This window comes from Centroberyx affinis, unplaced genomic scaffold (genome assembly GCF_046629955.1).
Source record: "Centroberyx affinis isolate AG114_WGS23_722 - 3 ecotype Tasmania unplaced genomic scaffold, CSIRO-AGI_Caff_v1 ptg003868l_1, whole genome shotgun sequence".
NCBI lineage: Eukaryota > Metazoa > Chordata > Actinopteri > Beryciformes > Berycidae > Centroberyx > Centroberyx affinis.
Window position 1 is genome coordinate 92,254 of NW_027281712.1, and position 14,677 is coordinate 106,930.

General features: G+C 39.5%; 1 protein-coding gene across 1 annotated transcript; it reads left to right on the top strand.

Annotated features, from left to right (window-relative positions):
- Window positions 1-459: 459 nt before the first annotated feature.
- On the top strand, window positions 460-13,571 carry LOC139662689 (solute carrier family 13 member 2-like). The gene is made up of 14 exons (XM_071541412.1): window positions 460-561; window positions 6,784-6,912; window positions 7,261-7,397; window positions 7,506-7,753; window positions 7,942-7,997; window positions 8,135-8,170; window positions 8,702-8,871; window positions 9,550-9,672; window positions 9,775-9,984; window positions 10,348-10,442; window positions 11,614-11,729; window positions 11,834-11,995; window positions 12,563-12,700; window positions 13,443-13,571. The coding sequence occupies exons 1-14, from the start codon at window positions 460-462 to the stop codon at window positions 13,569-13,571; spliced, it is 1,851 nt and encodes a 616-aa protein (XP_071397513.1).
- Window positions 13,572-14,677: the final 1,106 nt, after the last annotated feature.

Here is a 14,677-nt window from a genome sequence, read left to right on the forward strand (position 1 = left end):
AGTGTTGGCCTACTACACATGTAGGTTTTCATGGGTAAACTGGTAAAAACCAGGTAATTCTGCTAATTACCTGATAATTCCATGGTTTATCTTGAAGAGATTCTGTATTTCTGTATTTCCACACTTTATACATACCAAGCAGTTCTCACATCTTACGATTATGACATAGAAGATTAGTTTTTCCATAGAAAATCACAACTCCTTACCCTACCCTGACTCTTTCCAAACACTTGACACTACAGCACACCCTCTGCATGCGGGCCCCTCACTCTAAAGTTAATTTTTAATCTTGTCTCTGGGTGATATATATACTGTGACTTTTTCTGCTACTCTCTCTTAAATGGTGCAGTGGTGTCACCAATTATCTTGTAAAACCGTTCCCCCCCGCCTCAATTTCATTTTCTACTCTTTCTCTTGCTCCCACTCCTTTGCTTTGGATATCCGGAGCACATCTGGATCATGGCTGGCTGCCTTTCATGGCTGTGGAGGTACAGGAATTACCTTCTGATAGTACTGACGCCCCTTCTGATTCTGCCGCTGCCACTGATCATCCCAGGCCCGGTAAGGACGTGTGTGTATGTTTGAATGTTTGAATTATGCAGTGACATCACTTTTAGTTCCTATCCCTCTCATTTAGACTCACTTAGTTCACTGGACTTGTTGGGATGCAGCTGAATAAAACTTATGAAATTCATTTTAAATTAATTTGTTGGATAATTTGGCGATGCTCGTGGATCTTGGAAGTTCTGCTAATTAACCTATTTACGCAAGATCACAATCTCAGCGCCCACACTGCAGGCTCAATTTCCCATGTGAGTCATGGCAATAAAAACTCTTCTGGTACATGATTTTGTGATATATTACTCTTTAGTATTCTTGAGTCTTAGAAAATGCATCATAAATCACTCAAACACAGCCGTTGGTGATGCACTTTGTATTAGTTGGTCCATTTTGTTTGTTGACATCAGATATTCGGTGGATATTTGTTTTTCCACCTTTAACAACTTGTGACACAAACACATTAAAGCACACTGATGAAAGCAGCCTGTTTATGATTACTGAAAGTGGAAGAACAATTTACAACCATCGGTTTCGATATTTTAGAAAATGTTTTTCTTCTGTAACACACATTCAAATTTGAATAGCTCGTTTCCAATATGAGCTGGAAGTCGCATAAGCAACATATTTTCTTAAATATTTTAAAAATAAATGGTTGCACATTCCAGCTTCCAGATTCAGAAAGGTGTAAAAATACATAAAAATGCACATTAATGCAAATCAAAAATAGTGGTAGCAATGTGTTTAATTAGTACATTTATATTGTAATTCTAAAGCATGTATCTGATAAGGAAACATTCATAAACCAAAAATATCCTATATATTCCTCTTGTTTATTATTCCTTCTCATCATTGGTCTCATTGGTTCAATACTACCTCACTGGTCCTTAAAGTACTTTTTTTTTTTCTTAATTAAAATTTCAATTTCTGCCAGAAAATATTATAGGATTTGAAAACATCAATTATTAATATATTCCATACAAATTCCATAATATTTTTTTCAGAGCTGGAAAATAGCAATTACAAAATACACAGTAGATATTATCTTGAAAACTTGTTGTCAGAATCAGAATCAGAATCATAATCAGCTCTATTGGCCAAGTATGTGCACATACAAGGAATTTAACTCTGGTTTTTCCTTGCTCTCAATGTACTAACACAGAATAAATATACAGCTAAAAACAAGGACAACAAGATGAACAGAGGTGAACCTAAACATTTATGTACAGGACAATAGTGCAATGGTGCAGAGTGCAAAGATGCTGGGATAAATATGGAGTTGTTGGTGTAACAGGTTACATTATATACATGAGTTATTACACATTACATACTTATATACAATTATATACATGAGGTAGGTTTATTGCACAGGAATAGTTTCTGTCACTGTGTGACTGATGTCGACATATGGCTGAGTCCTGAGACTTGGGTTTACCTGTGAATGAGACTGTGACAGTCACTGTTGGAGCCTGTCCTCTTATCTTACGTCATCCTCTATTTTGCAATCATTAATGCCATGAAATGACTCACCGATTTGAAATCGAGGATGTTGTTTATTTGAATCATCAGGCCGTAAAAACGTTATGGTAATTGCTTTAACTACACTGATTAGCTGTCTTTTCAGTAGTAACTTGATAATAGGTCTACTACTGTACATTGTGATAACACCACACAATAATATCATACAATAGAGAGGCATTTTGCTTTCGGTCTACTATCTTAAAAACATTTTAGGCATTTAGCTTAACCTCTTATCCACAGGAACTTATAATTAGTGCAACAACAGAGGAAGCTTAAATTCTAAGATCAACAACATTATTAGTGAGGAGTGCAAAGTTCAGAGCCACAGTGCGCTGACAATAGATGCAACAAAATAGTGACCATAACATTATCATAGAGAAGTGCGGGAAAAAGAAATAAGAGCTAAGTAAGCATAGTAGAGAATGACTGCAGAGGGGGTATTAGGAGGATGTGAAGTTTTTTTTTTTTTGAAGAGGAAAATTGGGAGTGACTCTGTTGTAGGGTTCTTCTGTGGTGTTTTTTTTTTTGAACATTTATTAAAACAGGTTCCTTGACAATGCGTCTCACACAGCATGACATAGACACAAATAATATTGGTATATATATAAAAAAAAGAAAGAAAACTAATTAACAATACAGACATAAGATAGGAGGAGGAGGGATATCCTTCTTTGTATGTTATATATACTTTCACATTCACCCCAAATTATCCAATTAAATGTTTACAGTATGTTTACTTTGCTAAATACATTATAACAGAAGACCATTTTTCTAAATAAATGTCCATCCGGAGTTGTAGTCTCGCCGTTATATTTTCCATACAGTTCACAACCTTAAGTCTTTGGGTCCATTGGTCCAAGGTAGGTGGGTGGGGCTTAAGCCAGTTTATTGTAATCATTTTATGGGCTATTAACACAAGAGCTCTGAGCATATACAACTTGTTTTTCCCTAACCCCCTTAAAGGTATATTGCCTAGAATTAGCTGCTGTGGTTCAAATGATCTGTCTAAATTCAAAATTTCTTCTATTTCCTTTTTTACCTTTTCCCAAAATACTTGTAATTTAGGACAATCCCAAAAAATGTGCGAAACGTCTCCTATTAGACCACATCCTCTCCAACAGAGAGGGGTAGATTTCTTGTCATAGTTGGATATCACTAGAGGTGTTTTAAAATATCTCATTCTCAACTTCCAACCAAATTCTTTCCAATTTGAGCTACTTAAGCATTTATGCCCAGACATCCAGGACCTCTCCCACTCATCATCTGCAATTATGGCATTGGCCTCCAATTCCCATTTTGCTTTTACATCCAATGTATTATCTGTTGAATCCATGCAAATTCTACTGTATAAACAAGATATTATGCTCCTTGAGTGTACTTGATTCTCAATCAACCCAATCCAGTACTGTTCAAAATTGGTTGGTAATTCTTTAATTTTGTCCCATTCCTTATGTGTCATCAAATAATGTCGTATTTGAAAATATCTAAACAATTCATTAGATGCAATACCATACTGGGCCTGAAGTTGCGAAAATGCCCTGAGAGTCGTTCCTTCAAATAACTGATTTACTGTGGTCAGACCTTTCCCCGCCCACTTAATAAAACCACTGTCCAGTTTGGCAGGCAAAAAGTCGCAAATAGAAGCTATTTTTGTTGCCCTTGATAAAGATAATGGTAAATTCAGTTTTTTTCTTATCTTCTCCCAAACCTTTAAGGTATAATTTACCCATTCATTTCGTATCTTAAGTTTACGCCATACCTTCGCCTTTAGAAAGGGAAGAACAGAAATTGATACATTAGTTACAGAGCTTTGTTCTATGTGTACCCATTTTGTATCCACATCTAACCTAATCCATGAGACCAATATCCTAAATTGTGATGCCCAGTAATAACTTCTGAAATGAGGCAAGGCTAAGCCGCCCTTCTCTTTGAGTGAGCAGAGAACTTTGAGTCTCACTCTGGGCCTTTTATTCTGCCATATGAATTTGGAAACAAGTCTGTCCAAAAACTTGAATGTAGATATAGGGACAGTAATAGGAAGAGAACAAAAGAGAAATAGCAACCTTGGCAGTACATTCATCCTGATAGTTTCTACCCTACCTACTAAAGATAGGGGAAGCATCTCCCATCTTTCCAAATCTTTTTTGACCTGAGAAATAAGTTTATCATAATTAGCTTTGTATAATTGAGAAGAGTTATGAGTCAGAGTGACCCCCAAGTACCTAAAGCCCTCTTTTGACCATCTGAATTTCACCTGTCTGTCTAGCTGTTTAGGCCAACTTCCTGAGATCATCATTGCTTCAGATTTCCCATCATTGACCTTATACCCTGAAACTTCTCCATAGTTCCTCAGACATTGCATGAGAGCAGGTATAGATAATAATGGATTTCTTATACAACAAAAGAATGTAATCCGCGAACAATGATATTTTGTGCACCATGCCCCCCCCCATCTACTATCCCCTCAATTTGATCATTCCCTCTAATTAATTCAGCTAGCGGTTCAATACATAATGCGAACAGAATAGGTGAGGCCGGATTTCCTTGCCGAACACCTTTCTTAAGTTTGAAGAATTCATAACAATATCCATTCACCCTAACTCTAGATATAGGATCTTTGTTTAAAGTATAAATCCACCTAATAAAGGTCGAATTGAATCCCATTTGTTGCATAGTATAATTTAAATATGACCAATCAACCCTGTCGAACGCTTTCTCTGCGTCAAGACTAAGACGCATTGAAGGGAGGATCGAGTCTCTTGCTACAGATTGTAAATTTAAAGCTCTTCTAATATTATTTGCTCCTTGACGACCTGGTATGAAACCAGTCTGGTCAGGGTTGATTCATTTCCCTAGATATTTCTGCATTCTGTTCGCCAGTATGGAGCTAAGAATCTTTGCATCATTCCCGAGCAGGCTGATTGGTCTATAGGAGCCACACTCTAGCGGATCCTTCCCCTCCTTATGAATTACTGATATTATAGCCTCTGACCAGCTCTTGGGTGGGTCATTTTCATCTAAGGCATAGTTAAAGACCTCACAAAGTTTAGGTGTAAACCCCTTCACAAACGTCTTGTAGAATTCGCAAGGGAAACCATCTGTCCCAGGGGACTTCTTGTTTTTCAGGGATTTGATGGTTTCTTCTATTTCACTTTCTGAAATTGGGGCTGTTAACTGCTCAGCCTCTGCCTCAGTTAGCTTTAACAAATTAAGATCTTTAAAAATTCCTTTCAATTTCGCCATACTTTGAGCCTCATCCGGTGCATCATAAAGATTTTTATAAAATGTTTTAAACGCCTCTGCCACTTCTTCTGGATGGGAAACCTCAGTCAAAGATGTGGGGTGTCTTATTTTAGGAACTATACGATTCGACTGTTCTTTTCTCAACTGAAAGGCAAGTAGACGGCTTGCTCGATTCCCCATCTCGTAATATCTTTGACTTGTGTATCTAAGCGCTCCCTCAGCCTTACGTGTAAGTAATTCATCCAGAGCAGTTCTACAATACTGGAGATGTTTCAGTGTGTCCTCATCCCCAGTTGCTTTATGTTCATGATCTAATCTTTTTATATCACTTTCCAATTGTTTCTCCTTTTCAAGTCTTTGTTTATTTAATTTAACAGCTATTTCAATGCATTTGCCTCTCAGCACAGCCTTAGCTCCATCCCAAAGAGTGGAGGGGGGCACTGATCCATTATCATTTATTGCAAAGTATTCTTCTATAGTTTGTTTTAATTGTTGTTGAATAACCGGGTCTGTCAACATCGAGACATTTAATCTCCAGTATTTAAAATGCCTTTCGAAACCCATATTCAATTTCAGCCTTACTGGACCATGGTCAGATGAAGAGTCAGATAGAGTAATAGGTTCTATAACACACTCTTCAATTTTGTGAAGATTCTGCTTTGAAATACAAATCAGATCAATTCTGGAATATGACCCATGTACCTTCGACAAAAAAGTGAAGTCTTTTGTTTTTGGATTCATTCTGTGGTATTTTGAATCAAATGAAAAATATGTTTTGCCATGTCTTGAGAGAGAGAGAGAGAGAGAGAGAGCAAGAGAGAGAGAGAGAGAGAGGGGGAGAGAGAGAGAGAGAGAGAGAGAGAGGGAGTGAGTGAGAGGGGGGGGGAACTTACAATAATATTCTATCCAAATCAACAATCATGAGAGTCAATGGCAACCAAATGAAAGAGGTAACCTTTGACAATCAAAAAGGATCAGAGAACAATATCCCACAAGTGATTCACCTTCAGTCCAGTCGTACTTTCAGTGCTTTACGTTGTCCATCTCTCCGCTGCACCATGCCCAGGAAAGACCTCCGCTGGTGACCTTTTGTATCTTTGATCAAGCTAAATGAAAAAGTAGGCGACGTTCAGGGGCTCAATCAGTCCCATTCATTCAAGGACCACGACTTCTGCCCTTTTCAGCTAGTGCTCATTTCACGGTTGATGTAAATTTGAATGGAGATGAGCATTTTATACTTCATGTACTTGATTGTTCTTCTCCAGCTGTTCACTTTCTACACAGTGCACTGATGAGTCTGTGCTAAATTTCCTTAATGCCAGTACAACCTCTCATAAGATCTCTTGATGTGTGCCCACCTCAGTGTTTTCCAGTGGCAGCCATTGCTATAACACACACACAAGTGCATCAGCACATTTAGGGCATTAGATAATTAACCCTGTCCTTGTGTGTGCACCACAGGAGGCGAAGTGCGGCTATGTGATCATCCTGATGGCTCTGTACTGGTGTACAGAGTGCATCCCCCTGGCTGTGACCGCCTTGCTGCCGGTCATTTTCTTCCCCATGATGGGCATCATGGAGTCAGGCGAGGTATTTACACCTTCATCCTTTCCCTGTAAACTCATTTTAAGATGAACTATTACCAAATCTGACTGTATACGTTCACAGTATAGCTACTGTGGATTTTGATTCTGATCAGTTTGCCATTTCAGGTTTAGATTTTTATGTAGGAAAAAGTCAGAGTATACTGCTGAGAGTTGATGACTTAGCATCTCATTTCCATATTATTTGCCCTCCAGAAGCGGCTGAATATGTTTATTTTTTAGTTGACGGGGCCTCTTTTCCTCTTCCAAGCCATATTTGCAGCATGTTTTTCACTCCCACATGAGAACATACAGTATGTTTGTATTCTCTCTCACTCTTTTTTTCATTATCCAGGTTTGTATCCAGTACCTGAAGGACTCCAACATGCTCTTTATTGGCGGGCTGCTGGTGGCCATCGCTGTGGAGCACTGGAACCTGCACAAGAGGATTGCCCTTCGAGTCCTGCTTCTTGTCGGGGTGAAGCCCGCTCTGTAAGATGCCTTGCTCTCCGTACATTATTTGCCCCACAATAGTTTAATTTGTCACTCCAATCTCTTTACATTCTTTCTTCATTCATCATTTGTTTTTCTCCTCTCCAGCCTGATGATGGGGTTCATGACCACCACAGCCTTTCTGTCCATGTGGATCAGTAACACAGCGTCCACAGCCATGATGCTGCCCATCGCCCACGCTGTGCTGCAGCAGCTGTCTGACACAGAGGCCAAGGCTGAGGAGAGGGATCTGGGCCTGACTGCTGCAAAGGCCGGCCACCAGAACCAGGCCTTCGAGATGGGAGACACCAACGAGAGCAACGACAAGGAGCCCAAGGACAGCAGCATTAACATGGGTGTGTGCGTGTGTGTGTGTGTGTGTGTGTGTGTGTGTGAGTGTCCTGTTGGAATAGTAAGTCAATCGAGTTGTTTTTGAAGTTTACGTTTCGGTTGTTTAAGAGATGATTTGATGACTTTTTGGTTTCTATTCCTTGCTGTTGTTTGTAATGGTTTCTTGCAGATATGAAAGCAAATGTGGATGAAGATGATGACAACAAAGACACAAAGGACATGATGGAAATCAAATCCAAAGACAATGGTGTCACTTCAAGTAGGTTTCCTTGAAATAACAGCCTAATATCATTGTATTAAATTCTTATACGCCAAATCTACAGAAAAAATCAGTAATAACATGGGAAAACTCATCTTGTCACAAGAGAACGTCTCAAGTATTGGAGCTGAATGCAATACATTCAGTAGTACATGCAGTATGCGTATATTATACTGCCTGAATACACTGTATTCTCAGCCTGGGGCTTTTTTACAACACAGTTTTTCTATGTTCACATAGGTTTATCTTCTGAATGATCATGATATAGATAGTTTACACCTGTGGATTAGTTGAAAAAGATACTCAGTCAACCGTTCGTCTTTCATGCATACTCAAATTTAATTTCATTCATTCATTTCAATATTCATGGAGAGGAACTGACATGTTGACTTGTACATTGTTCATTCCAAGATATTATGGAGAAACCTTTAGCAGATTTTGACATCAACAGATAAAGTAATAATAGAAATAAATGTCCGTTTTGCTACACAATAGTGATACACTATTGCTGATTGATAAAACATAATAGTGATTCAACCAATACCCAGTTCATGAGAGCGTTTACATTTGCTGTAAGGTTGGTGTTTAGAATTTGAAACATTTCCAGAAACTGGTGAAACGGTGAAAAGAGTCCACAAAAAGTCCAGTGATCCAGTGAAAAGCTCTGTCTGACCCTCAGTTCTTTCCTCCAGAGGTTTGTGACAGGAGCCCAGAGGCGGAGCTGAGCAGAATTAAGAGGGAGCTGAAGTATGTGAACCTGTCAAAAGGCATGAGCCTGAGTGTGTGTTACGCTGCCAGCATCGGAGGGACGGCCACACTCACAGGAACCACACCCAATGTCATCCTGAAGGGCCAGATTGATGAGTAGGACCTGTGCCAACACACACACACACACACACACACACACCTTAACTAAGGTTCTCCATTCTTCCTCATCTTTAGAAAGCTTTGCTTCCAAACAATTCAGGGCTTGGCCAAGCGTTTGGTTTCCTCTCTCCTGTGGCCTTTTTTGTAATTTAATAAAAGACCACATAGTCCTCAAATCATTCTTATTAAAGCAATATATAATATATACGAGTTTGTCCCTGAGCACAAATTCATTCATTCCTGTGGTTAACTCATCTTGATTGCAGTCATGGCTTTCCTCCAATTCTTTTTTCCTCGTGCCATTTAAGTGCACAGCCATCTAAACAGGGGATCTATAAGAAAGTGGAAGTTATGCAGTATCACTCATCTGCATTAGCAATCTTTGGCATTCTCCCTTCTCCTTCCTCAATCTTGAGTTAGTTACTTTCTATCTACACAGTACAAATTTCACAGAATGTTCAAAGAGTGAGGTTTTCAAGTCAAATCAGGAGATTCAAATATTTTTTGCAGTCTAGGTCTTTAGAAAAAGATTCTACCACCACCAAGGTTTCTGCCACTATGAGCACAAAATTGCTATATTTATCAGATACGATTTATCAGTATGATATAATAATGGTGACCACTTTGAAAAGGCCTCTGTTCGGATGTCTGCTAATGCTGGCTTTTTACCAACAGACTCTTTCCAGGAAATGGAGATATAATCAACTTTGCCAGCTGGTTTGGCTTCTCTTTTCCCAACATGGTATTAATGCTTGCCCTCTCTTGGTTGTGGCTGCAGTTCATTTATTTGGGCTTCAAGTAAGTCTCATGGATTCGAGTCATATTCTCTTTTTAGCAATACCATAAGTTCAACATTATGAACAAATAGAACAATTTATCTTTCTCACTGTACTATTCCAGCTTAAAAAAGTCCTTTGGATGCGGCACACACAAAGATGGTGACAGGGAGGCGTACCAGGTAATGAAAGATGAGTACAAAAAGTTGGGCAGCATGAGCTTCGCTGAGGGCTGTGTGCTGGTTATCTTCACGTTGCTGGTTCTTCTGTGGTTTACCAGGGAGCCTGGGTTCATGCCCGGCTGGGCCACTGTGCTTTTCAACAAGGACAGACCGTGAGTATGATGATTTTCATGACTCCTGAGGGAATTAATTATCACTTAATTAAAACATTTGGTCAAGTCTAGGAGCAGAAAACAAAGAGGGGTCTAATAGTGTTTTAATAATGAACTCATGACACCCAATTCCCCCCCGTGACCCGAGTGTGAGCCAAACTACAGTAGCCATTGTGTTTTTGAGTGCTGGTCTGATGTGAGATCACTTGTTGTTGACTTGTCAGTTGACCAACCTTGTAATCATCTGCCCAGTCTTGGGTCATTATAATGCTAGGCTCTACTCAAAGTACTAGTTTAAGTACTTTAAAAATGTTAATATGTTAATCACAGATATGTTCAATCCCTTTTCTTATCCGTTAACAGGTATGTCACTGATGGGACAGTGGCCATACTGATGTCAACACTCTTCTTCTGCATCCCATCCACACTCCCCAGATGTGGCGGGACATCTGAGGATGGTAGGCGGCATGTTCTTGATGATTTTGTGTGTGCACCATACCAATAGGTACATTATATACACCTTACTGTCTGGATATGTACAGTACCAGGCACAGACAAAACAAAAAACTCTCAAGACGTTTTTGTAGTAGGATGTCTAGGATGTCTTTTTTCATGTTTATCCCACACGTTTTTAAGTGACAATGATAAAATCTTAATGGGAAATATGTAAGTCAGCACATTATAAGAAGGATAAGAGGGAACTTGTGTATGTTCAAGCAAAAGGGCAGCAATTCGATTCTCTTTTGGGGCCCCTCTCTGCATGTCTGTACACAATCGGAAGTATTTCAGTTTATTTGCTGTTGCATCACATTTTCTGTTTGCATGGTGTGTTAAGTCTGTGACAAGAAGATATGAGTGCAGTCAGTTTTTACGGTGCAGTCATGTCTATCCTCTCTATCTGTGTACTAAGGAGATACAGACAATAACTTTTACTGTCTTGTGACACGACCCATCTAGCTGACTCGTGCTTTGTAATAAACGCTATCCCAGCTCCTTGCAGAGGCACACAAGAGTGAGCTGTAGCCTGATAGCCCCAAGGTCAAGCCTGTACAACACTACATGCTGTACCGTTCCTTAGACAAATTACTTTTGAATCAATACATGCTCTTATTCCCTCTTGGTAACTTAAGTTGAGCGTGGCCTGCTGGTGCTTATAAGCAACAAGGTTATTGCTGCTCCTCGAACAGTCCCAAAGCAGTATGTTTTGTACACAGAGAGATGCCACAAAGATTAAACACACTTTGTTTGAGAAGTATGAGGCAGACTTTGAGGTGACATTTTGTGTCAAAGTCCATTTTTCATCTTGGGAACTGAGAAAAATGAGTACAGGGTCAAATACAGGGTCATTATGTGAATAGATCTGTTATTATCAGCAAAAACCTGTGAACCTGTATGAATCCGGTTAAAACAACAAATTTTAATTGTGAGTTTTATCACATTTCCTTTCATCTTTATGGAGTACCTTCACTGTCATAATGTCATATCTGTAGACAGTAAAAGCTGGGCTTTCTCCATAGTTAAGTTAGAGATACCACGATTTATGATCTCTTAACCAATGGCTGAAAATAAACTGTCAGCTGTAAAGATTTTTTTGCAATTTTCTTCAACATTTTCTCCTTGTTCCAATAGGAAAGCCCCTCAAAGCCCCTCCGACCCTGCTTAACTGGGATATAGTCCATGAAAAGATGCCTTGGAGTATCATTTTGCTTCTGGGAGGAGGCTTTGCGCTGGCCCGAGGAAGTGAGGTAATATAGTTGATCATCAAGCACTCTACAGTTTTCTAAAGAGAATCCCATATTCATATTTTTTGATGCTGACTTGTATTTTTTTTTTTTACCTCTGGATAAAGACATCTGGTCTTTCCACGTGGCTGGGAGAAAGTCTCGCCCCGCTGCAGAGCATCCCTCCCTTTGCCATCTCCATCCTGCTGTGCCTGCTGGTGGCCATGTTCACAGAATGTTCCAGCAACACTGCCACCACAACGCTCTTCCTGCCTATACTGGCCTCCATGGTGAGAGACAGTCACGCAGAGCAACATGTTTACAGACACAACTCTGTCTCTCCCTCTCTCTCTCTCTAAGATTTGTCTTATCGAAACACTGTCAGTCATGTGACGTTGATGTCATCAATCCCAAACAAGTGGAGCTTTACAGTTTTTAAAGGGATGTGTTGGTTTGACAGTCATATATGCACTGATACCCTCAGAAAGGTGGGTCTTAGTTGGCTATGTAATTGTCTGCCGCTTGTGAATTTCCATTCAAATAAGATTTTTATTTTTATTTTTGATAAAACAAATCAGAAAATCTTTTTTGTATTTTTGTTAGCCTGCTGTTATGTTAGCTATGTCACCTTTCATATATTTAACTTTTTAACAGCAAAAGGCATAAAGAGAGTTGCTTGCTGTAGCTGTTGGTCTAGCAGCACATCGATGGGCCATGTGTGTCTATACCACAGAGGAACAGAAGGCTGTCTGTCTGTTTGATGTCAACCAGTTGCATCGTTAACAATAGTATCAGTAGGACTGCTCTAAAATCCCTCATCTGGCCTGTTAACATCTGTGTGAACTTCTTCACCCCAGGCCGTCGCCATCAAGTTGCACCCGCTGTACGTCATGTTGCCTTGCACCATCTGTGCCTCCCTGGCCTTCATGCTGCCTGTGGCCACTCCACCCAACGCAATTGCCTTCTCCTACGGCAACCTTAAAGTCATGGACATGGTAAGACCCTTCACTTCTCCATCGGCTATGGGAGTAGAGAACCGTAGGGAACCTTTTAGTGAGTATGTTTACAGCACACACACAAAAGCTCATGTCTGAGTTTGAGATAAGCTGCTTATATGCATCCTGATGTGACCTTATATGCATCCTCATGTGACCGTCCTACTGTTGTGCACCAAGATGCGCAACATTTATCAATTCACAGATTCCCCACTGAAAAACATATAAGAGACCAATGGATCTCAAGAAACTGGAGGGATTTAGGTTTACATTTTAATATATTTGGTGCATTATCACAAGCAACCAGAGTCTAGCCTAGGTCTCTAGTTTGTAGCTTACTAAGCTAGCTAACTAACTTTCCCTCTAAATTCAAGCAGTCATTGTCGTTTTTCCCAAGACTGCTAGCTAATTTGATAACTGAGTGTTCAAAATGGCTGCCATGTGAATAAGGTCAATTCATATCTCTATTTGCATAAACAGAATATTCTGAATGTTACCATGGAAACTGATCTTATGCAGATGGTGAAATCTTTAAGTAAATGGAATGTATACATGCCTCAGCACCTTGACACATTGGTAATAATACTGATACATCCCAGCAAATGTAATTTTCAATATTGGGATAATACTAGTCTGAGGTAATATTGATAACAGAGGATGTTCACAGTACAATGTTTAAGACTGTGTAGTCTTCAAATATACTTTTGTTACCGAAAACCCATTATTTTCCTATTGGTTGCAGGCCAAGGCTGGATTCATTCTGAACTTTGTTGGAGTCATAACCATCAACATCGCCCTAAACACGTGGGGTGCGGCCATGTTCCAGCTGAACACCTTTCCCAGCTGGGCCAATGTCACCAACACCCCTTGATTATGAACACGTGGAAATGGAAATGGTGAAGACCAAAGAAGCAAGGAAGAGGGGGAGAGATGAACGATATGTGCTCATTTATCAGCATGTCAGTGAAAGACGGGGCTGGCGGCCATCTTGGTGTTTTATTTTAAATCTCTCCTAGACAGTCCAAACAACCAGTACAACCTGATATGCACTGGAGCCTGTTGATAAGTGTTGACGCAGGTTCATATGCAGCTTTACATCCAGCCTGACATTGTGACGTTCCTAGGCACCCAGCTGGACTTGCTGACTAGAAACACTGGTTCGCCTTTTGTCAATGTTTTGGTGGATCTGAACTCAATTAATTTAGAAGAATCACACTGAACCAAGCAGGTCATAACTTCATGCTATTAGGTTCACCAATATTGTTAATCTATGTTTTATGCAGGATGATGCCAGTCTGGATTGGAGTGGATATTGGATATTATAATTATAAAACTTTGATACTGTTAGTTCTCATTGCTGTAGTAATTGTGAATAGTGTTGCAGCGTCCTAACGTAATAAATACTGTGCATTTTTGCCAATATCAAAAAGGCCAATGATTTTGTTTCTCACTTGTATAATAAATATATAAATATTATACTTTCAGGATTTTAGTTAATTACTACTTTATTAAACAACATGCAATCATTTCTACATTTTGTGATTGTATTTACAAACCTATAGTTAAATTATACACATTATTACATGCATCATGGAAATTTGCTAGACATAATATGTAATCAGTCTTTTGTGTTGTATGCCAAAGGCAGAAAGAGTATTTCATCTTGCATGAAAATAAATGTTTGGGCTGGGAATGGGTTCAGTTTAGTTTTGCCCACTTTCTGTGGAGACTGTTAAATTTGATGATGGGCTCAAATCCCATTGCCATCCATAGGATTAGAACCACTGGGTCCCCAATTGGTTTAAACAGAGCCAAGGGGACAGAAGGCAAATCCTTTCAAAACAACCGATGTGGGAGAAATGCAAAATGATTGAAGGAAAGGGAAATAAATTATAGAGAACCAACTGAAATAATTTCATTGAACTGCTTGGCAGGGGGCCGTGTGCCATGTGATGCTGGGAACAGGAGGGATTTTAA

Excerpts from the sequence above, each read along its gene's own strand:
- LOC139662689 (XM_071541412.1), top strand. The coding sequence starts at position 460 with ATGGCTGGCTGCCTTTCATGGCTGTGGAGGTACAGGAATTACCTTCTG. Across the intron at positions 11,730-11,833 it reads CGCTGGCCCGAGGAAGTGAG|ACATCTGGTCTTTCCACGTG; the intron begins GTAATATAGTTG and ends CTCTGGATAAAG. Across the intron at positions 11,996-12,562 it reads TGCCTATACTGGCCTCCATG|GCCGTCGCCATCAAGTTGCA; the intron begins GTGAGAGACAGT and ends TCTTCACCCCAG.